General features: G+C 37.5%; 2 protein-coding genes across 6 annotated transcripts in view; one reads left to right on the plus strand and one right to left on the minus strand.

Moving 5' to 3' along the window:
- Positions 1 to 1,200: 1,200 nt before the first annotated feature.
- NUP37 (nucleoporin 37) lies at positions 1,201 to 22,581 on the minus strand. 2 transcript variants are annotated; one of them, XM_066183921.1, is made up of 10 exons: positions 22,515 to 22,581; positions 20,768 to 20,987; positions 19,010 to 19,134; positions 17,945 to 18,017; positions 14,257 to 14,351; positions 6,126 to 6,216; positions 3,768 to 3,949; positions 2,801 to 2,851; positions 2,303 to 2,396; positions 1,201 to 1,502 (listed from the first exon to the last, which is right to left on the minus strand). In XM_066183921.1, the coding sequence occupies exons 2-10, from the start codon at positions 20,921 to 20,923 to the stop codon at positions 1,389 to 1,391; spliced, it is 981 nt and encodes a 326-aa protein (XP_066040018.1). In that variant the 5' UTR covers positions 20,924 to 20,987; positions 22,515 to 22,581; the 3' UTR covers positions 1,201 to 1,388. The 2 variants fall into 2 exon arrangements, with proteins under 2 accessions (XP_066040018.1, XP_066040019.1); XM_066183922.1 differs by lacking the exon at positions 22,515 to 22,581 and adding an exon at positions 22,379 to 22,505.
- Positions 22,582 to 22,656: 75 nt separating this feature from the next.
- PARPBP (PARP1 binding protein) overlaps positions 22,657 to 24,112 on the plus strand; it is a 41,663-nt gene continuing 40,207 nt past the window's right edge. Inside the window, exons 1-3 of one of the 4 annotated variants that reach the window (XM_066183923.1) lie at positions 22,657 to 22,820; positions 23,476 to 23,576; positions 23,675 to 24,001. In XM_066183923.1, the coding sequence (XP_066040020.1) occupies positions 23,852 to 24,001 (150 nt within the window). In that variant the 5' untranslated portion in view covers positions 22,657 to 22,820; positions 23,476 to 23,576; positions 23,675 to 23,851. Of the gene's footprint in view, positions 22,830 to 23,475; positions 24,002 to 24,112 lie in introns of all 4 variants that reach the window. The other 3 variants (XM_066183926.1, XM_066183925.1, XM_066183924.1) reach the window with 3 other exon arrangements.

Raw genomic sequence — 24,112 nt, forward strand, 5'->3', positions numbered from 1 at the left:
CACTCAAGAGCGCACCTGCACATACCTAGTTCAAACTGCCCTTGTCTGTATGGGTCCCGAGTACAGTGGATATATTCTGCGTAGGCAGGAGCTATGTGAAATTTACTCTGAGGACAGAAAAACCCATGTCTGTTTCAGTTTCACTACACACCAAAAGGATAACAGTGCTTCAGGCCAATCCTTCCTCCCAGACCTACCAAGATTTTTTAGCTGCAAGTGAATTAAACTTCCCCTAAAGGCTGCTATCTTTGGTCAGACAATGGGTACAAGTTAAACAGAGTGCTGTTATCTTGAAACATCTGCTTATTTTACAGTTTAGGCACAAACCAGTCCACTGGAACCTAACAGGAACTGTATATTCATTTTAGGTAAATTTTGGTAGCAGCTGGAATACAAAAGTTCTCAAGGATAAAGGATTATGAGAAATATAATATGGTCTTAGGTTTCAAAAGGTGACTGTAATCTCACATATTGATGTGCTGCTTCTGAACTGGTTTTATGTGTCCCACATAAATAGGAACGAACAAACAAACAAATATAAGGAGGGCTACGATGCTGTAAGGAGCTGTTACACTAGCTCTAACATCCTGACATCCCTTCACTTGCAAAAGCATGCAAAAAAGATACTAAAGATAGGGGTTATCTCTGTCTTCTTCTTTTTCTTCAGTTCTGGGTCTTGTTTGGGAAAGAAAAGGAAAAATAAGCTCCTAGAAAGCAGAATGCCTTTGATTTTCCTGTAAAGGCTGGAAGTAAAAGGCTGTAAGCAGAAAAAAACCTCACTATGCTGTTTGACAGGCTTGAAGGAAATCCCTCTGTCATCTTTAGAGAAATAAAACTGCTTCAAATTATCATTCTGATTTTACCTTTACTTTTTTACCTTAATCTCTTTTTCAGAGAATATTAGCTTCTTCTCTGATAGTGGTAAATAGTTTATTCAAAAACATCCAGGAACAACATTTTATGACAGTACACTACTGCATTTTTTTCTTGTAAGATAGTTATGGTTGGGAAAGTTAATATAGAGAGGTGTTTTTTCTGCAGGTCCTCTGCACAATTTGAGATATTTGAGCTTTGTTAACTGAGCGAGATTGTCAGACTGAGATGCTGGGACACAAATCTCTTTAAAACCCCTTAAAAATTCATTTCACACCAAATACCATGTTCAAAAAGAACATTTTATTTCAATAGAAATAACCAAGAACCAGATGTATGATAACCAATTTTACAAAAGCTTTTGTACTTGCAAGCTAAAAATCAAACACAAATGATTTATGTCTTGCTTGCTTCTTTCTTCTGTTGTCCGAGTGAAAACCATTACAAACACTATATTTCTTCATTTTACTATAAAAAAGGCGTTATGATGTTAAGTTTCAAGGCGAATGCTTATTTTACATTTCAGTAACCCAAAAGAAAATTTTATGGTCTCCTCCGACTGCACATAAAGGAAGAGTTCTGTGCCATGTCAAACCAGATCCTACAGCTGCAGTTCCAGTAAGAATGGGCTTTAAAAAACAAAGAGACAGGGAGAAAAATATCAGTACAACTTCCCGTATAAATGATTTCTATACTGTGGATACCAAATTGCACAGGCAAATAAACACCACAGATTAAATACTCCTTAATAAATATAGTTAAAATACAACAGAAATTCTACTGAAAAATGAGATTATCTGCTACATAATTCCAGTAGCTACTTACTACATTTAAGTAACATACAGCAAGATATTCCATACTAACAAATAGTTTCAACTCTTTACATTAGTATAAACACTATTATTATAAAGGAATGATCTCAAACTTTGAAACCTTTAAAAATGAAATTACTTCTGTTACTTCAGTGTACTCATAACTAGTAAGTTTGGAGGTAATATTTTTACTGTAAGCATTACAAATATATACTGACTCCAACAAAACCAGAATATTTACTATGCTTTGCATTTTCATTAATGATTTATAATATAATTAGTTAAACTCAGAAAAATATATCACTAGGTGTTTTTAGCCTCCTTAGAACTAGAAATATTCCCAGATTTATTAAATATCAGGTTAAAGGTGTTTTTCTTCCTCTTAAAACTGATATGGCAAAGCAAACTCAAACATATAGATCAAGCAGCTTTTAAAAAAGCAGTTTAAGTGTGCAGCAATTTTTTTTTCCTTAGCCTGAATGCCACAAACCAAAATAAAATAAAATAGGTACACCAAGCAGCAGTTCTGGATGGTCTGGGCTAGTTTCTAATAGTAGTTTTTGAGTAATATGAGTCTGATCTGAGGGGAACAGATGCAACTCCAGTCAAAAATTTACCTGGGGATGTCCTAAATGATGAACCAGCAACTGAGTAGTTGTCTTTCCTGGATATCCAGTGGTTGCAAACAGATTTTCGTTCACTCGGGACCACCTGAGAATAAAATGAATCCACCTATGAATAAAATGAATGTACTTTCCAAATACCCCTGTCATACCAGCAGAAGTGCACACAAAGTTGAGTTCTCTCCCTTGGGACTAACTGTGTGAAGGTGTCACATACTCTACTAACAGCAGAGAAACAGATTTAGTTATTTAGCTTAGAAATGATTCCCCAGCCACAGTCCCTTGTGCACAATGTTGTAAAACAAAAAAAAGGATCACATGAATGCTACACATATCTACTAAATGGGAGTCATTCATAAATTTCACAAAGTTTATAGACCCAGTCCCGCTAAAAATTACTTAAGTGAGACACAACCAGGTTACTAAACTCACAACTGTTTGCACAGACATAGATTTAAATAGATAAACCCCACAAAATTGAAACATTTATACCTGAATAATCTGGCTCGATCAACGTGGACAGGTCTCTTATCCTGTGGATAACTAAAACAGACATTCAGGGTAAAAAAACTGTTCTGCAAATAACTACAGCTCATACTATAAGTATCGAAAGTACAGTGAAGGGGACACATTGTCTACTCTCTGTGAAGCAGCTGGGGGAAAACCAGAGCATTCCTGCAGCTTTAATCTCAGTTTGGAGTAGGAAAACTGAAGCAGTTGTCCAGTTTATTATGGATCAATAGTTATCTATTTATGTCTTGGAATGAAATTTTAACAAACACATACAGTGAGAGGTAAACAGCAGTGAGATGCTATCTCAAATGAACAAAAAGACAATGTTATATTTTTAACAGAAAATATTGATAAAGATGAAACAACGAATACAATGGAATGATCTGTATCAATATTGTAATTCCTGATAACTGTTCATTTATTTAGCTTATGCATTGGGTCTACAAAGATGAGTAAGGGACTGGAGCATCTCTTACAAGGAAAGCCTGGGGAAGTTGGGCCTGTTCAGCCTCAAGAAGTGATGACTGAGAGGGGACCATCAATGTGCATCAGTACCTGGGAGGGAGTGTCAAGGGGATGGAGCAAGGCTCTGCTCCGTGCTGCAAGCCGTAGGATGAGAGGCAATGGGCACAAACTGATACACAGGAAGTCCCACCTGAACAAGAGGAAGAACTTCTTTACTCTGCAAGTGACCAGGCACTGAAACAGATTGCCCGGAGAGGGTGTGGAGTCTCCCTCCCTGAAGTTATTCACAATCCTGTGCCTTGTGCTCTAGGATGACTCTGCTTGAGCAGGGAGGCTGGACCAGCTGACACACTGTGGTCCCTTCCAACCTGACCCATTTGTGATTCTTTGACTGCCACACTCCATTAGCCAAGTACCTGCATTTCCTCATGTACTTTTTAGGAAGAGAATAAAGAAACCTATGCCATGGGTATAAAAATACCTGGAACGAGTGATATCCCAGATCAGCCAATCACTTCCAGCAACTGCTCCAATTTTAAGAGTATTTTTTAAACACCAGTCTGCTGACATCAGTGGTGTTTGTTCACACTCCAGGGAGAGAATGGCCTGCTGTGTAATCAGGTCATAGAATCGTATTGTCCCATTCTTCTCTGCCACCATCAGCTGTTAAAAAATTCATAGAATGTGGTAAACTTAGCATGTAATGGAAATTAAATTTTTTCGACTCTACAGAAAACCTAGAATACATTCAAGCATATATTAATACTAAATGAAGTACAGTTTTTCACTTCATGCCAGAAAACTTTCTCCTCAACACTCTTTAACCAATAAATAAAAAAGCATTTTAATCTATACTACTATTACACTGTTATACATAATGATTACCTTATTTTATTTCTATATATCTATAGATATCCATGTGTATAATTTTGGTGGTTAGAAACACCAGTTCACAATCACCAAAGCACTTTGTTTTTATGCAGCGAAAAGTTATTATTTGAAAATTCGACAGCTTCTGTTCTGAGTACAAAGAACTGACTGACACACAGTGCTTAAAAAAGAAAGGGTTGTCAAGCACTGGAATGGGCTGGCCAGGGAAGTGGTGGAGTCACCATCCCTGGAGGTGTTCAAGAAATTACTGTACATGGCACTTAGTGCTATGATTTAGTTGATATATGACGGTGTTCAATCAAAGATTGGACTTGAGGATCTTAGAGGACTTTTCCGACCTAAATGATTCTGTCATTCTAAGCACAGTATTAATTCATGTGGGTGTAGAATCGGTGGAATCACTCTTACTGATTTTATATAATGTCTCTTCCTTCATCCTGTAAGAGTTTGCAACAGAAGATTTTATCTAAACTTTTTCTGTTACAGTAATACACTCAAGCAGTTTTTTTTAAAGTATTGTAGAAAGAGCTTCCTGATTAAATTATAGAATCACAGAAGGATTGGGTTGGAAAGGAACTTAAAAATCCTCTAGTTCCAATCCTTTGCCATGGGCAGGGACACCCTCCACCAGGCCAGATAGCTCAGGGCTCCATCCAACCTGGTCTTGAACACTTCAAGGACTGAGCCTTAAAAACTTCTTTGGGCAACCTGTTCCAATGCCCAGACGATGAAATGAAATTTTTCTTCATGAGGAGAAATGGTTTTCAGATAGTCATGAAAAATAATTTAAAAAGGCAAAGAAGCATAAAAAAAATACTCCAGTAATACCAGTTTGTTTGGAAAAACAGAACCGTCACCAAAACATGCTTTCCTGAAGACTAAAGGTCATGGTGCAGTAAGCGTTTTGCAAAAAGCTTTTCAGCAAGAACTAGGTCAATCAAGTTTTATAAGCTTTTGGAATGGGCTTTTCTTTAAAAAGAAAAAAATTCTGTGCCTGTCTTTGATAATGGTCAAAGAAAAGACATGCTAATAATATCTAAGACTGGCATACTATTGCAGTATTTTTGGGAAAACCTATTAATTTTGTTGTGCTAACAAAGTTACCCAGTAGCAAACAGCAGCTAACCCATTAAATTCTGATGCCACCTGAATCAACAGTTCTCCTCGTTAACAATTTCCTTTCTTAGAAGGGACGGATATTGATACTGGTGGAAAGTGTGATGAGATTAGAGATCCTCCTTCCCTATTGCTGTGTAAATATTTTGATATCTTATTTGACTGCTTTTCTCTGTTTTAAGTATGTGTTTTTGTGGTAACCTGAACAACCATTTGTAGCTGCTTACGGCAGTTACTGATAGGCACAATAGTAATAATAAATCCAAGACTGCAGGGACTAGACCATTAATGAAGCTGGACATTTGAGTACATACTAGCTGATTAATACTCCCCAGTAAAATAACAAGATAAGTATAAAATCACAGTCTATTTGATTTGACTTTTCAGAACATATTTCATACACTTCAGCAGGAACAACAACAAAAAAAGTCCCTTGTTAACTTCAAACAGATACTTTTCAAAGCTTGGCCTGTTCTATAAAGGGTCTGTGTTGGTGAACCGTGTTACCACGACTGAGAAAAACTCAAGCTCTTGTCTGGTAACTGTAAGTTAATAAGCAATCAGCAGAATAGTTATCAACAACTGATGTACATAATCAAGAAGGAATATTTCTGATGGGAGGAGTAAGGGACTGAGGGTAAAACGACAAGAATGGTTACGAGAATTAATTTACAGGCACTTCACATTAGCAGATCCAACTAATATCCAGTTACAGTGTAAACTATGTCCTCAAACATTAAATGTTACTGCAGCATCAAAGATTCACACTTTAGGTGTGTCCCCCCTCCTGTTATTTTAAAGGTGGTGAGGAAGAAAAGCTGAAAACCACAACCTTAAAAGCCTCTTCAGGATGCCAGCAAACACTCATTCCAGGAGAACGTAAAACAAAATGGGCCTTCTCATTTCCTTCCAAATCCCAGACCCTAGAGAGAAAAAGAAAAAAAAAAAAGTGAAGTACTAAACTATTGCCATCTGACTGTAAATACATTAACTTTCAGTGTCTCAGTACGTTCACAGAGGAAGTGACCAAATGAAATAGCATTCATGCTGTATCATTTGAAGAAGTCAGTGTGAAAGTGGCCAATGCTGCAGATGATGCATTTTAACAATGATGACCTAGCCAGAGCCTCTATTTAACTATTCGGATAAAGTGACATTTTAGTTATCTAGGCATGAAATCTCAGTGAGGTGTTCCAATTTTTTCATAAGTCAACACTAAAGCCTTTGTACTATACCATAAATAGCAGTAACGCAGTAAAAAGCAGGAAAGTTAGTGTTGGTCCAGTTGACACAAGGAACCTGAAGTGAGGTACCAAACAACTTAAGTCATCTATGTTGCCATATAAAGGGCAAGACCCTTTATTGAACTATTTTGGCGGCCTAATGTCAGAGTTTCCAGTATTTCCTGGTAAGACAAGATTGAGTAATGGAAATATAAGAAACCAGAAATGAAGCTAAGGCAAACAGAAAGATCTACGGCAGAGGTAACACTAGCCAACAAAGGGTCTTGGAGAGCTTTCAACAGATAAATCATATAAGCCAGTTAACCTTTTCCTTTAGAAACACCTACAGTGCTTATCTGGCAGCTATAAAAAATTTAAAAATCAACAGCATTTGGTCAATATGGGTTGACAGGAAAGTGTCTCCTGAAACACCAAAACTAGTTTAGGTGATGGGTGAATTTTCTTTGGATGTGTTCAATATGAGTGGTAATGAGCCATGGTACTACTTTGTTTCTAAAATCCGACAAAACCAAAACTGAGTCTATTTTACCTCATAGCCACTGCTCAACTCCCTCTTTTCCTACAAAATCAATAGCTCAGATGTAGGACAAAGAAATCACAGTTGTGAACATCAGTCTGAACCACATACTATTTATATGCATTTGGACACAAAACATGCACATATATCCTTCCTCTCTGACATGCAAAACTTGAGAAACAGCCAATTTTTAAAGTAGTATTCTGCCCAGTCTTTTGAGCTAGATGAGTGGCTACGTACTATTATTGTTTATTCTAGAGGATTTTTGCTGACTTCCTCCAGACCTTTTCAGTTTATATCTCACCAGGGTGCTTAGAGCCTTATATTTAAGAGATTTAAAAAACTTCTTAACTAATACATCATAAGTCTAGACAAAATATATGGGAATAAAGTAAATATATTTAATGAACAATGTTGTTTTCTTATGCCAAACCACAATAGATCAAATATTTGTTCTCCCTGTAGAAAACACAGGGTCTCTAATCTTGAAGGATCAGTGTCCTTACTAAAAAAAGTCAAAACAAAAACCTGACAAGTGTTTAAAAAATGAAATATCTACTTGATTAGGTAATTTAGAAACATACAATACTTTCTTCTACTGCCAAAAATTTTGCCTTGTAGATTTGTCCAAGTCAAATCAACACTTCCCATGTGTATTTACTGTGCAGGGAGAAAATTATGATACAACAGAAGATGGTGAATCATTTTGGCAAAAGGAATATGCCATTATGTTTCCTTCCCTGAAGTGAGTGATATTATTAGGTGTTGAGACAGAAATTTATGGTTTTTACCTCCATAACTTTGTTATTTATAAAGTTACCAAATTTGTATTTTTTACTTTGTAAGAATGACAGGGCTGTTAGTAACAAACAGTATGGGCAGGAAAAGGGATAAAAGCCTCTTTTATATTTTCTTTACTGATACCAAAGATGATATAATTTAGTTTTGGGGAAAAAAACCCAAACCAAAACCCTCAAAATACAAACCAGGCAATACATACCAAGAAAGATCCTTGTCTGAATGTATCGTATCTACAATCACACGTGTGCTCAATTAACTTATTTCAATGTTTCTTTGTGAAAAAACCCAAGTAAAAAATGTGCAAACCCCCAAAATTTAGCCAAACTCATTTTCAATAAGTAAACTACACAGTAATCATCAATCAGCTACAGATGCTGCCCTGCCGTTTTGTCCACATTCCTATCATGTAAATAAATCCAAAAAGACTGAGGATTTTGTCTCCCATTCAAAGATCTTGAAACCTTACTAATACTCCCATGATTTTATTCCAAAGAAAAACACTGTCTATTTTTCTTCAAACATCCTTATCTTTTGTAACCTTGCAATGTGTCACTCTCTTACTTCTTGTTCTCTTCCCATCAACCATCATGGCATAGACTTGTCACTGAGCTTGTGGTAATTTTTTCTCATATTTAAAAAAATCTCCACAAAAAACTTAATGGAGAAAAGTTTGAATAAACACAGTTGAAGTAAGTGCCCAAGTTAGATTAATGTATAGTCTTAAAAACAGGTAAAAACAGGTAACCTTCTCAGTAAAATAATTATTTTTTAAGTAACTAAGGACTGAAGAATTACTGCAGTGTTCAGAAAACTTAAACCAACCTAAATACAGATAGTTGCAAATGCTGTTAAAGAAAATTCTTGAGATACTAGTACATTTCTCTTGTCACTCAAATCCTGTAACTAACAAGCAAATGAAAACTGCAGTCATCTCACAGCTTGAAGATATTCAAATTCCATGGTATCAACTATACCTTGTATGCATGAATGTAGATGTATACGTGCAGTAATTTCATCATACAGTGGACTTTTATTACACCTGGCAAAGTACCACATTAGAACTCTGAAAACTTGTGGCAATGGAGATGATCCTTATTTTATCTTCTAATTTTCTGAATTATGAATAATTGTAACTAGCAGAACCAACTGCTAACTGGGCAAAAATCATCATTTTCAATAGCAAAAGAACTAAACCAGATTGCAATCTTCAGGCGTTTCTCGAATCCTCAGAAGATGGGATGTAAAAATAGGAATTCTTCCAACAAAAGATTTCAAACAATTTTAGTGAGTGGGTGGGGGCTAGAACAAACTTTGACATCTGATTCCCAACCACAAGGCATGATCAACTATACTTGATCCATTACTCAAAGATTACTTATGTCCAATATGGTTTTGTTGTGTTTTTTTTTTTAATATTTAACTTTCTTTCTATCTCCATCAGACATATTCCACGTGTGATGAAAATCCTATCACTCTTGAAAAGCCTAGAGGACTATGGAGAAGGGCAAGATTCTTGTTCCTGACATCACACAAAGGTAGAGTGAAGTTGTTCCTCACTGAGCACAAGGAGTGAGGAAAATATCTCAGAAAAGGAACATGCAAGTGCAAGACTGGGAAATACTGCAGAGAATACAACCAACACTGACTTTCTCTGAGGTCTTCTGCCAACTCCATGTGGATTTGGCTGTCGCAGATCTGGAGGGTACTAGGCAGGACATGAAAGGCTGAAGTGGAACTGTAGAAATTCCTGTCTGGCCAGGAGAAAGGTGTAATATTCAAGATAATTACTGGTAATTTATTTTATTTTACTGACAAAGAATTTGAGTTTTTATGAGGTTTTTTCACAGAGGAAATGTACAAATACTCCTTCAGGAAGCTGACCTATGTTCACTGTTTTCTTTTGGTGATCAAAGGAAATGCCACAGTTCCTAAAAAACTAGCAATTGGAGTATTTCAGATCTTGGCATTAAAAAACGTGTTATCTCTAGTTTCTTGTAATACCTACTTGGATCTGCCAGCATTGATCTATTTCTCACTGCTAACTATGGGCTGCAATTATACCCTGCAGTGTTGGTAGAGGCAGGATATGCAGTGCAGTATCTCCACTTCACTAATACACAATTCAGGCCATACACACTCAGAGCTAAGTCCAAGAAGTACACATTTCTACTACTACTACTGAAATAAAAAACGTGTTATCTCTAGTTTCTTGTAATACCTACTTGGATATGCCAGCATTGATCTATTTCTCACTGCTAACTATGGGCTGCAATTATACCCTGCAGTGTTGGTAGAGGCAGGATATGCAGTGCAGTATCTCCACTTCACTAATACACAATTCAGGCCATACACACTCAGAGCTAAGTCCAAGAAGTACACATTTCTACTACTACTACTGAAATACCTTTGAAGGTAGCTAATGCAAAACCAGAGATCACACAGCATTTTTGAAAAAAATGTGAAGCTTCAGTTCTGTCCTTTCAACCAGAGTGAAAAATGGCTGTTAGGAGCTATCAGCTTATTGTTCCCAATGTAGATATAAAACTAAATGCTTCTGTGGTATGACTGTCACTAAGAAACTCAACTACCAATTCCGCTGATACCCTTCAAAAAAAGAGAAAACTTCCAAACAAATCTAATGCAATGATTTCTATTTAAAAAAAATTTATAGACTAGACTACATTCTAGGGCTGTGTGACTCTTAACATAAGCCATAATGTGTCACAAAGGAAATTACTACATCATCCTCATATTTTGAAGACTTCCTAACTAAAAGTTTATTAAGCCCAGACTGAAATAATGTTCCAAACATTTGATCCAGAAAGCTCTTTTTTTTTTTTTTTTTTTTTTTTTTTTTTTTTTTTTTTTTAAAAGCTGACATGAGACCAGTTAATTCTTGCACTGTCCAACACCAATTGGTTAAAACTTGCATCATGGCTGTACAATGTAACAGAATTTCGTAAGACTACATTTGGGGGACATACAGGGATGCATACAAGTGTGCAAATTCAGAGACAGGACTCTGAAAAAAATTCAAGACTTTTTTACTTTCATAAATTATAATGCACAACTAGCTTGAAAAAATGTAGCCAGCATACCTCAGAAAGAAGAAATATTTCGGTATGACCTTTCTTATATGAAGGGACACTGGAAAATCCAATCAAACAAACACATGAAAAAAGAACAACATGAAATAAGAAAACTTTTATAAAAAATTTGACAGAAATCCATACCTGACTGCACTAGGAATGGGAAGATGCAAATAGAATATGGTTTTGGCAGCGGAAGTAAGTCATAATGACCACTTTTCAATACAGCCAAACCCTGAAATATTTATGGAATAATCAAAGTAAGATTCAAGGGCAACGTGTGCTGGCAATACATTAAAGAAAACAAGAACAAAACAAAAACCAAAAAACAAAACAAAACCACCAAAAAAACCACAAACCCAGGAGTTACCATTAGCTTTCCTTCATATTGTCAAGAGAAAAATCCACACAAAATACCTAGGGCATGAGAGTACCATGTAAAAAATATGCTACAGATGAACCCCCCTAAAACCAGATGAAACACTACAACATATTCTAAAACTATAGCTAATTTAACTTTCAGTGACATCAAACCTTTATCCCTAACTCCTGCTCAGGGAGCAAAACTAACCTGCTCTTGGACTGGCACTTATTCTATGTGCAAAAGAGAAGGCTGAACTTCAGAGTGACTGATAAACTCACAAAGTCCTCTATGAAATGACGTGAGCCATGGCCTAAGGCAATGAACAGAACTCAAAAGGGAATCAAAGGGCAAGTATATTCACAGACAATGAGGAAGATAATTCAACTATACATACTTCTGCACTCTAAAAGAGAGGAAGAGAATGTAGTTTAAGAAATAGTTAAAAGAAAAAGAGAGGGTGAGGGAGAGAAAGGGATGGATGAGTCTTTTTCAGCTTTTTAAAATACATGCCATTCTAGCACTCGATGACCAGAAGAAATTGCCATGCTGGTATTTTTAAGGGTCTGACACTGCCAGTAACCTTTCAGTTCCGCATGAGGAAGGAGTCTGAGGTGATTATCAATCAGACTGAATTAACCTTTTGACAGTCAAGAGGTTTGTTTTTAGCATGGATATGAGATTAGTGAGTTTTGACAGGATGGTATTTTGCATTAAGTAATTCCAGAAACATCAGATAGTGTCTATAACCACCAACAGTGGAGGGTGTCAGTTGAACTCATGGTGTTTTCCAAGTATTTCCCACAATTTTTTGGCTTCATTAAGTATCAGAACAAAATGATTTGTACATCTGAATCTGTGCAGACTCCTGGACTGTGTTTCCAAATCATTATGAAAAAGCCAGTAGTAATTTTTTTTTGAAGAGTGGTGCACAAAGAGTTGTATACATAGATCTCATTAACGAAGTGGGATGCACACATTCCTGCACTTAATGCAAACGTTCAAAGAAGTGTATAATGCCTTATTGTTTCAAGGAACTAAATGAAATATTCCTTAAAGCTATTGTAACACAGATGACCACTGCAATTATTTTTATGCAAGAGCATTTTTAGTGCAGTTCTACTTTGCAGCTGCAAAGTGACATCAAGACCAATAAAGACCATGTGCAAGAAATAACGAGATTTCCTGAGTGACACAGCAGCAATTTAAAGGTAAGAACACTGGATATAACTAGTATCCAACTTACACTGTCTGTCCTCCAACCAAAATGACTGAACCTCACTCTGAGATATCACAGTTGCAGCAGCTTGTGGCAAGACTATTTAGTGGATGAAAAGTGAAAATCTTACTTCCTTAGAGGTCTCTGATGAACTTAAGCGTAAACTTTCTTGAGTGAAAACCAGGGAGGACCTAATCATGTTTGTATATAGTCAGTATATATTGAAAAGTTGTTTTAAAACCTTATTAAGACTTAAAAGTGGAACTCAAGACTTTTACTAATTGTTCCAGAACTTTATTCCACAGGCATTAGCAAATTTTGTATCCTAAGAACAATTTCAGGATAGAAATTCAGTACAGACAGAAGAATTACTCCTCTTCTTACATTACTACTGAAGCAAATTACAGAGTAAGTAAAGAATGATTTTGGTAAGTCCCAAGGAATGCATTTTCCATTAGTTTTGAAAGTGTAACCTTTAAATTCAATAGAAAAAGTCTTTATGCCCCACACGCATGAATGGAAAAAATAAGAATTCAAGTAGCCAAAAAAAAATCCTACTTACTTCCCATGGCTTTTAACCAAAGACTTCATGGCATAAAATGTCTTTCACAGTTACTAAACTGAAATCTTGCTAGTATATATTAATTACATACATTTTATTTCCTTTTAAATTAGTATCATTTAGATGACTGGTTTTAAAACAGTTTTCTTTCATCCAGGAAAGCTGAGCATTTCATAAAATAAAGAGGGAAAGGCCACAGTCAAACAGATTTTTGCTAAATAAGCCAAATTTGAATTTAGACTTAACAAAGAAATCAAGGATTGGAAATAAATCAGAACAAGATACGAGTAAGTCACACATTTCTACTATTCATTCCTAATGATTTTGTAGGAAATACTGACTAGACATCTATGGTAAAACTGCCTACTCATCAGAGTAAAAAAAGTCAAAGATGATGCTTTCCCAACTGTCTTGCTGCTCTACTGCAGTGACCTGAAAAGCCTTCACAGCTGCCCTTCTGATCTCTCCAACTGCATTGGAGGGGTAAGAAGAGCAGCTTAATAGATTCAGGCACGCTACCAGAAGTGGGAAGATGGGTGACCTTCAGACAAGGACAAACTTCTGCATCAAAAACCTTTACCCAGGTTGCTTCAAAGCATTCAACCGTGTTTCCCTTCTACTTCCAGTTACAAATATCCAGACGCCTGGGTTTGAAGCAGTTGGAATCATCATATTTTGAGCTGCCAGTACCACTGTATTAGGACGGTGTTGTCTTCAGGCTATGTCATCCCACCCCCTGGTAAGGCGAATACATTTGGGTAAATGGAAAAGTTCACACACGTATACTGGTTTCAAACTTCATCCACCTGATGACAGAATAGACAGGGTCTGTATAATTCAATGCTGAGCTATGCATGTCTGCTCTCTCCTATTCTCATTTTATTCCTATCCCAGAAGGGGGGAAAATAGTGTATGCAAATCCAAGACAACAGTTTTCTGCTTTGAAAAAAGATGACCCACAAGTCACAACAAAAAGCCAGTCCACAACCTAAGTTAACAAGAATAGTCCATTTCTTGTCTTGTTAGTGGACTAGTCTTGTTAGATAGCCATGAAGGCACACTAAAAATAAAAATATAAATGCTTATTTATTTAAGTGGGTATATTAAACATTCACAGATAGAAGAAGTCCAATACTAGTTTTTCAAGAGTGTTTTGAACAAAATGCATACCTGCAGGTGTGATCATCACTTACACTTGCAATTTCTTGACCTTCGTTGGGAGCAAAGACCAGATCATTAATGTAATCTGAGTGGCCATCAAATGTCTGCCAAGCAGAAAAAAGAAACACTTTTACCTCAGAGCTGACTGTTCCACAAATATATTCAACAGACCTGCTAATGGAAAGATGTTTGCTAAGATAAAACTATCATTTTAACAGAAGGTAGAAAAAGTTTTTATTGGTAACTGGATTCCTTTAAAGTATCTAATTCACGTGTAGATTCATACTGCAGGTGAAAAGATCTCCCTACTACTCCTTGTAGTTAGCACAGAGGTCAGTTTGATGCTTTTGCTTGACAGAGATTAATGAATCACACCAGAGCTTTTTATCATTTTTTCAACCACTGAATTTTGAAGGTGGAAGATAATAAATCTCAGAAAAAGGAGAATGACCAGGAAATGAATGTATGCATCATCTACCTACATTAAAGAATTCTGATTACTGGTATGTAACTCTGATCTCTGAACTCTCATTAAATACATTTATGGTGTTTTCGACAGAAATCTCACAGAATTTTTAGTCAAGCAAATGTCCATGTGTAGATGTATTTGTTACTGTTCCATCCTCTTCTATTCAGTCCCACTGATTAAGTGTCACGGCACAGCTGCTTTTGTTTTGCCCAGCAAGGTATCATAAAAATGAGACAAAAATATCCTTTTGATAACAGCATGAGACTGAGAGATTGCAGAGGAAAACAAGGTCAAATGAAAACAAGTTCCAAAGTTTTCTGAAAGAAAAACACATCACCTTTAAGTGTAGCTATTCTGAGGAACAAATACAGAACTGATTAAAAAAAATCTCAAGCACACGTAAGAACTAAATCCCCCTCTAAAAGTTTTAAGAATGCCTCATCAATTCAATACAGAAACATTTTCAGCAGCCAACTTCTTTTTTTCAAGTAAGTCATTATTTTATTAAAACCTAATGGATTATACTAGAACTAATAGGCCCTAAGATGATGCTAAATTATTTAGACAGAATGCCAAGTCTTTTGACAATTTTCAGCATTCTGAATTCAAATATCCTGCCTCATTTTACTTCTACAGTTCTGATGAAATATGCTTTTTATTAAGCAAAATGTGAAGCAGGACAAGGAAGCCATAATTCATTTCCAAATGAAAACCTCAAAAGAAGAAAAAGGGTTGACGAAGATCCATCAGTCATATTTTACCTTTTGGTTTTTTTTTTTTTTTTTTTTGTTCTGGGCTTGATCCAACCCATAAATTTTGGATTACTTGTGTCGACAAAGTAATGGAAAACTTAAGTGTGCTTCAAGTTCCTTGTTGATAATTACATCAAGACAGTTTTTCCACGGGGAAAACAGGGTAAGGTTACTCCGTCTATCCCTCCAGAAGCAACACGCACTAATTGTTGACTATAAAAGACAAAATGTTCAGAGATTACATTCTGAACATCACATACTTCCTTCAGCTTTGTTTCCACATTCTGGACCTCTCCTGAAGGTCCCATGTGTCAAGTGTGCACCGTATAATGGACTCAAAATTTTCCACGTGTTCAATGTGAGTTCAACCTCAGGTTTATGAAATGGGTTTTCTGAGGTATCAGTTAACTGTTAGTAAGAAGCCACTGTATCAAACTTTATTGAAATCCAGATCAGCATAGCTCACCCAGAATTTGTGAACATCTGGGATTTTGCACATGCTTTAAATCAGAGTTAGGTGTTACTTTTCTTGACAAGAACTCTAGAGTACAATGATTGTCCAGATATAAGAAATTAGGCTGATTGACAGAAAGGGCTTTCCACACTTTCTATCAAAAAAACCCAGAAGACAGTCTCAAAGACAGCTTTTACTGACATAAACACACCAGTCCACATTGTTTCTTTTTGTTAACGAGTTCCTCACAAAAAGGTAAAAAGATGTGTTTTAGCTGTTTTCTGATTATTTTTAACATTAGACCAAGCCTGACCCAGTAACAATATGTATTTTAATTTTTCCTCAGCCAGAGTACATCCTTAATAAAGTTCTTGGACAGCTTATTTCAGTGGTGGAGCTGGCATAAACAAAGCTAATAGCTTTACTGTTAACTTCAGGCCAACACTTCTCATTTGTATTGCATATGCACCAAACAATCATAGAATCATCAAGGTTGGAAAAGACCTCTGAGATCATTGAGTCCAAACACTAATTTAACACTGCCAGGTCCATCCCTAAGCACCACATCTGTAAGATTTTTGAACACAGTGATCATACTGCTTCCCTGGGCAGCCTGTTCCAATACTAGACCACCCTTCTACAAAATAATTTTTTCCTAATATCCAGTCTGAACCTCCTCTGGCACCACTTAAGGCCATTTCCCCTTGTCCTATCACTTGTTGGCTGGGAGACTGAGGTTACAACCTCCTTTCAGACGATGTACAGAGTGATAAGGTCCCTCCTGAGCCTCCTTTTTCCCAGGCTGAACAACCCCAGTTCCCTCAGCTGCTCCTCACAGGACTTTTGCTCCAGACCCCTCACCAGCTCCACTGCCTTCTCTGCTCCAGCACCTCAATGTCTTCCTTCTCCCAAGTGGCACAAAACTGAACAGAGGATTCAAGGCGCCAAGTACAGAGGGACAAACACCTCATTACTCCTACTGACCACACTTTTTTTTTTGTGGCCTTATTAATCCAAAATAAATTAGAAAGTTAGAACTTAGATGTTGAATTTAGCTCACTAGAGTCTATAGCACCAAATTTATCCCATTGTTTCATTATTTCAACTTATTATCAATGTATTAGCTAGTGTTAAAGAAACTTTACATTCTGCTAAGTTAAAAGATTTAATTCACAGCTTAACATTAAAGCCTGTTGTCTGAAATTCACAAAACTGGCAGATATTACATAAATAGATAACTTTAATATGTAATGACAGACATCAACTCACAAGCAAAGAGCATAAAGAACTTTTAGAACTATTTTGTCAGAAATCCCACCAAGCTGACTAACTGTGTCAGTTATCCCACTACTCAGTGGCAAAATCACATAAGACGACCAACACTGGAAGGAGGAAATTAAAAGTATGTGCATGTACGATGCAAAAATAAAAGCATTTTCCTTCAAGACATTTAGTAGCATCCATCTTTACTTCTTATGCCCCGCCTTTATTCATTCTATTATCAGTATGGCCACATAGGTGACAGCCACAATTCATCTAATTTCTGTATGACAAATCTCCTTGTCTTACTAATACAAATTAACATGTCAAAAATAAAAGTCTAATTTTTTCTCCTTTATACCCAATAAGCCACTCTCATCAAAACAGGCATTATCATATTCTAAAGCGGTAAAAGCCAAGGAAAACTCTCCCCCAATTTTTTAAAAATTAATTATCTTTGCTTATTGTTACCAAAGACCTCACCAAAAAAACATCAAACTGAATAGCAAAAATATCTCATTAACAGTAGTACTTGGACTGGGACATTGTTTCCAAGGAAGAATTTTGAAGGAAATCAGAAGATCACGTAGGTGATAATTACAGTTATTCCCACTTGAAAGACAGAAAGGTATTTACAATACAATGATTATCCCTAGAGATGATAGATCTAGGCTCTGTCACAAATGGAGCAGAAGGATAGTTAAAGATTAGACTTCACTAAAAACCAAAAAATCTTTTGAAAATCGCATTAGCTGCCCTTACCTTAAATTCATTCTTGTCCTGTAAGTCGGAAGTAAAGAGCCTTAACTTCCTATCAGAAGCTGCAGTACAAAACCTACACTCAAAAGACAAAAAAAGCCCTTCAGTCAATCAACATTGCAATAGTTGACTTTTTATCAATTTTCTTTCATTTTAAAAATGCAAAGTGAGATGCAAAGAAAAAATAAGATTTTGAAAAAATAACCAAAAACATCTATCTTTTCTGCTTTGGCAACAAGCAGAGGTATAACTGGAGCTTATCTGTAAAACAGTGTGCATCAAGTGCCAAGAATACTTATTCACAGAAAGAAATGCAAGACATTTTACAAAGCTAAATCTGGATCAGTTACCAATTATCTGAAATATCTCATAAATACTGCTGAAACGTTCCTTGGAAGAAGTTTAATGGTAGGGCACAAAAACCCACCCTCATTGTCAGTGTTTTAAAATAACTGAAATATAAAATTCATAAACCAATTTCTATTCAACATATTTTAACCCAAAAGACTGTATGAAAATGGAGCAGTAAGCAACTACAGTAACTTTGAAGAATCACACAAACTACAGAGCACATTTTAATTCAGAAGTCCACATTTAATAGCTAACTATCTTTCTAGATTTTCTAGATATACACCTTAAAGGATCTCACAAATAGTACCTAACCTACTTTGAAACACAACACGTTATGCAAATCAGTACAAATAGCTTTATAAAGGAGACCATTCAAGTGATTTCACTTCTGCTAAAGCTCTTAAAAGAAATGCTTCCTCACAGATGTACAAAGAAACTATGTCAGAGGTCCATAAAAATAATGAAGAAAATGTTATTTACTGCTTGTTCACTGGAGAGAGAGTCAAGGGGTACAAGAAGTAGGACAGAAAACAAGCAAATGGACAAAAGAAAAAAAGACTGTAAGAATAAAAATGTTCTACTGAAGAATTCAGAGACTTCATCAGTGTTTTCTAAGGAGTTAGATTTCACTCATAAGCTTTGTACAGTCCAGTATTAAGGACTTAGGGAAAACAGGTAAGAGACAAGGATTCACTGTAGTTGTTCATTGTTAAGTACCTTATCTGGGGAGGTATAGCATCAAGTCTAGTTTCAGGACTCCATGCTATGGCATCAACTCTGATTCCATGGTGAAACGTCCTTAGTGTCTTATATTGCATGCCTTCCACTTCTGCATCCTCTTCCTACAGAAATAATGCAGTTAGCTGATTCAAAACAAGGTCTTGGTGACTTCTAACAAATCAAATTGCTACAAAATGAAAAGTCTTTCAAAATTACACATATTGGGAACTTTTCAGATCATAACACCTTCAAAATGAAAACCCGGAACATATAGAAAGCATTAACTTGAAATATTTACGTACTTAGAAATACATTAAATGATTGCAGTCTCAAGCCAGAGGCCAATGAAGAGCAGAAAAATCAGAACTGAGCTATGAAGATGCTGAGCTCATTCTCTGTACAGGTAGTATATTCACAGATACAACTAAAGCCACTTAAAAGAGCATGGCAATTGAGCACACACTGCAGTGAGAAGAAGCAATGGGAACAAAAGCAAGCATGTAATTTAAGCTGTCTTCTCTCTGACTTGTTTTCACACCATGGAAAAATGCTGCCATTTCCAGAGCATCGATCCTCAAACAGCAGGAGACAAAAAGGTGCCCTCTGTCATCTAATCCTAATTACAAGCTTGCTTATTCTTACCACTGGTAAAACCAGATAACAGGAAAAAAACCCAACAGTTGGGATTATGTACTCCATCAATAAGCTGACCTCTAAAAACCTTTTAGAAGTTTTCAGAACATCCAATAGTGCAGCTGAAAGGATATTCCTACACGATTTTCTCTATGTCACAATTCTGCTTTAAGGTAAAGAACCTCTCTGTATGCCCTCTACATAACATAGAGGCCAAGCAGAACTCAGCTGAGGATGCATGAACTCACCCACAGTTTTTCAATGCTTCTGAACAAGAAGAAAGAATAACATTTTCCTCTCCTACTCTGAAATACTCATGGACTCCACACGTAAAACTCAGGGATATGAAAATTATAGAAAAAAACCCTTGTGCCAGTGGTTGTCAAAATTTTAATTACTTCCTTTTCAAGGCATACCCCATAAACAAGGTAGAAAGCAATACGATTGTCAGTATGTTTTTGTGGCTAGCACTAGGTACTCCTCAGAAAATTTGCAACAGTAAGACCATGGGGAATAACAATAATAATAAAAATATCAGCTATGCTATTATTCATAACAGACAAGTTACAAAAATAATATTGTATAATAAAGAAGCAAGATGAAGGAAAAAAGTTTAGAAATTCCAAGCAATTGTCTCCAATTGATTGTCAAACATCTAGGCAAAAAAATCCCATCTAAAGAAAAACACTTTTCCAGTATAAAAACATACAATACTCAGTGTTTTAAATTTTTAAAATTTTTCACAAAAAATCTCTAAATAATTTCAAGGTAAGAAATTTTACTGTTTCCAACAGTCTGTAAGGGAGATCTAGTAAAAAAAATTGTGAGAAAAAAAATTCGTAAAGTATTTCTACGGTTCACCGCTTAAAAGAAATACCTATAAAATTGGCACAGGTGTATCAGTGTGTATTTTACATATACATATATATATATATATGTATTTCTTTTTTCCTGAAGAGCAAGTATTCTAGACTTGTTAGTGTAATAAACAAGAAAAATTCTCCCTTGTTTACCACAAGGAGAGGAGTAAACAGGAAAGTGACTAGAGTCTTCCAGCAGTAGTGGTGCTGGCAAGGTCAGTTTCAGGGGCATCTAACAGAAACAACAATAACACAGACTAACCTGAAATCTGCAAGTCCCAACAACTACGTAATTGTTGCCGCCATAAGCAATGAGGGAACATGAATCTCCACTGTCAAATGGATTGAATTTTACCACGTGCACATAATCCTCGCAATCCACAGTATAAGAAGTGTTTCTAGTAGAATCTTGCTTCATTTTCAGGGAACTAAGTCAGGGTATCACAGAAGTGATGTCTTCTCCAGGATGAAAATCAACATTCCTACAAAAAAATTTAAAAAAGCATAGATGACTCATTTGCACAAATAAAAAATGTAAAGTATTTGTGGCAAATAAAAAATTCCTAGAACACGTTCAAGAACACAAAAGTTGCACTTAAGCTTATTAGATGTAGCCTGTTTGTTTCATCAAAGTATTTACTAAACTAATATACATTCAAAAGTGTTTCTTACAGACTTCAGCAATAACTGCAGATTTTGTGCTAGCCTTGGCAACCCAATGTCCATACAAAAAAACCAAGTAACTGTACCCACCAGAAGAGTCACAGACAGCATTTTAACATTTTCAACCAAACGACAAGGAACAATACATTGCTACCTTCAAATTCTCTTAACTTGTCTACCTCTTTACAGATCGTGTGTCTAACTAAAAACCAAGTTAACCAACGACGCAAAATTGTAAATGAAAATACTGTTGTCATTCAACCACTTTTCGGGAAAGTAAGGGTTCTGTGCTAGAACACAAGAAGTCAAGATACACCATTGATTTCAGAATCCTTTTAGTCCCAGTACAGATTTGACATTAGTTTATGTCTTTTTGGGGAATCAGACCTTTAACTACAGACCTTGTGGAAAACTAGCTTGAAATCTCAGGCCTTTAATGGATTTTGGTGTGTAAACGATCTGAAGGTCTCAGCATCCAAGACTGAATGTTCTGCTTGGGAGCCTGCCAGGTCTGACAGAGGCATCACTCAAACACCGAGAGGCTCTCCATAGCTGTGTGTTTATTTTCTAATTCATACAACAGACCACTATATTACCATAAATACTTTAACCATATAATTTGCCTAGCTTTGCTCCTAAACCCAAATGCAAGTTTTAATCCTATCCATAGTTTTCTTCCTCTTAGGCTTCCCATGAACACAAGCCATTATAGAATCACACAGTGTTAAGGGGTTGTGATGGACCTTAAAGATTATCTAGTCCCAAAACCCGCTGCCATAGGCAGGGGCATCTCCCACTAGACCAGGCTGTCAATGCCTCATCCAGCCTGGCCTGGAACACTGCCAGGGTTCGGGCAGCCACATCCTCCCCGGGCAACCCGTTACAGTGGCTAGCCATCCTCACCGTAAAGAATTTCTTCCTCGCGCGTACTAACTAAAGTTTCCCATCTTTCAGTTTGTACCCATTGCTCCTCGTCCTCTCACTACGGTTCCTGACAAAGTCCCTCTCCGGCTTCTCTGTAGCGCCACTTGAGATGCTGGAAGTGCTATGAGCTCTCCACGAGGGCTTCTCTTCTCCAGGCTGAACAACGCCAACTTTCTCAGCCTGAATTATCGGTTACCGGACCAGCCTAAAAATACCAAGAGCCTTACTACCTTAATTTCTTTACAAAACGCGGTTAGGGCAACTGAGCCGCGTGGGTGCGCGTTACCTCCCCCCATCCATGCGCATCCTTTGCCCTCCTACTCCCTCTTTTTCCTTTCAGGGCCCAGCTGCTGCTCCCCAGCCAGGCTGCCGCGGTTCCCCCGGGCCGGGGCTGGCCCGGCCCGGTCCCGCTTCACACGCACCTCGGCGGCCCCGGTTCCCGCGGCGCTCCCCGGCAGCGCCCGCCCCGGGGCGGCGGGAGCGGCGCGGCTGCTTCCGGGGCAGCGGCCCCGCGCCCATTGGGCCGCGCGGCGGATTTGAACGCGGCCGCCGCGCCCCGGCCCCGCCGCGGCGGCGCCGCTCCGGGACCGCGCTGAGGGCTCGGCGCCGGGGCCCTGGGCGGCCGGGAGCGCTCGGCGGTAATGGTAGTGCCGAGTCCGGCTCCTGGGAGTTAGGAGCGGCTTCGCAGGGGTTGTGGCTTGTTCGGGCTATTTCGCTGGGAGCGACAGGTACGCCGGGTGAGGAGAAAGATAAGCCTCCGGAGAGGTTTTACTCTGCCCCACGCTGACTTGCAGCCCACCTGTTTCGTCCTCTTTGACCGCCATGTGATGTTCACAGTATAAAGTGCGTTGTCCCCTTCAGTCGCTTTGGAGAGTGTGAAGTTGCTGTTGCAGTCGTGCTTGTTTCCCGGTGTCTCCTGTCCTCCCTGCCCGCACTTCCTCATCTTTTACAGTCGTGCCAATAGCCGGAAAACAAACGCGCTGTGGGCTCTGCTTCGGCTCTATGGAAAAAGGTCCAAGTTGAGTTTTGTTTTCTGGAAGTAAATGGAATGGGTATTGATACTTTACTGTCACTGCAGTGTTAGGAAACTTTGTTTCAGAAAAGAACAAGTTTAAAGGCAAAATTGCACTACGTTGTCACGTACCTTGTCTTGACAATTGTCTGGTACTTGTCAATGCAAGGAGGTGAGAGAGACCAAAGCATGAAGTTGTCCAGTTATTGCCAGAGAAGATAATGGCTTATAGACATAAACCCTCCCAAATTTAAAAAAAAAAAAAAAAAAAAAAAAAAAAAAAAAAAAAAAAAAGGTTGCATTGGTAACAAAATTGGTTAGAGTTGTCTGTGTTAGTAAGTTTTAGAAATATTAAATCTCTTTTCTTCTAGGTTTTAAACATCCTCATAGACACTCATTTGAATGTACAGCGAATGCAGAGAGTACTGAAGACACTCTGAGGCTGCTTTTGGAGACAAAGACTGTCATATTTGTAATAACATTCCTTTATGTTGGCATAATGTACAAGGAAAGTAAAGGCTTCATGAAGGCGTGACATACATAAGCACTTTTAACCTTTTATCTTCACAGTTGCTCTGTCACAGTGAGGCAAGTTTGGTTTGGTCGGAAGAGCTTATTCTAGGAACTTGGTCTTTAAGAAGATATGACGGGGTTTGCACGGCTTGTTGGGAGGTGAAGACCTGCATATGCCTCTGGCATACTAATATTCATTTTGCTCTTGATTATCTATATCTTCTACTCTGGACAATGGTTACTTTCCAGCAAAAAATTTTACACTTGGTCAAATGTTTCCGGAAGCGATGGCCTTTATTTTCCAACTCTGAAAGGACTACTGTATGTGGAGCAGACTGCATGTTGATGGCGTTACAACTGTCCATGGCTGAAGTCAATAAAGAGGTTAGCAATCTTTTCTGTATGTTCTTGGTACACCTCAGACTTGCTTCCCTTGCTGCACTTAGTGCTTAGGCACCAACTTGAAATGGCTTTTTTGGTTTACTTTGTTGCTGT

Source organism: Chamaea fasciata, unplaced genomic scaffold (assembly GCF_029207755.1).
Source record: "Chamaea fasciata isolate MVZ Bird 193981 ecotype frontalis unplaced genomic scaffold, bChaFas1.0.hap1 SCAF_5, whole genome shotgun sequence".
Lineage (NCBI taxonomy): Eukaryota > Metazoa > Chordata > Aves > Passeriformes > Sylviidae > Chamaea > Chamaea fasciata.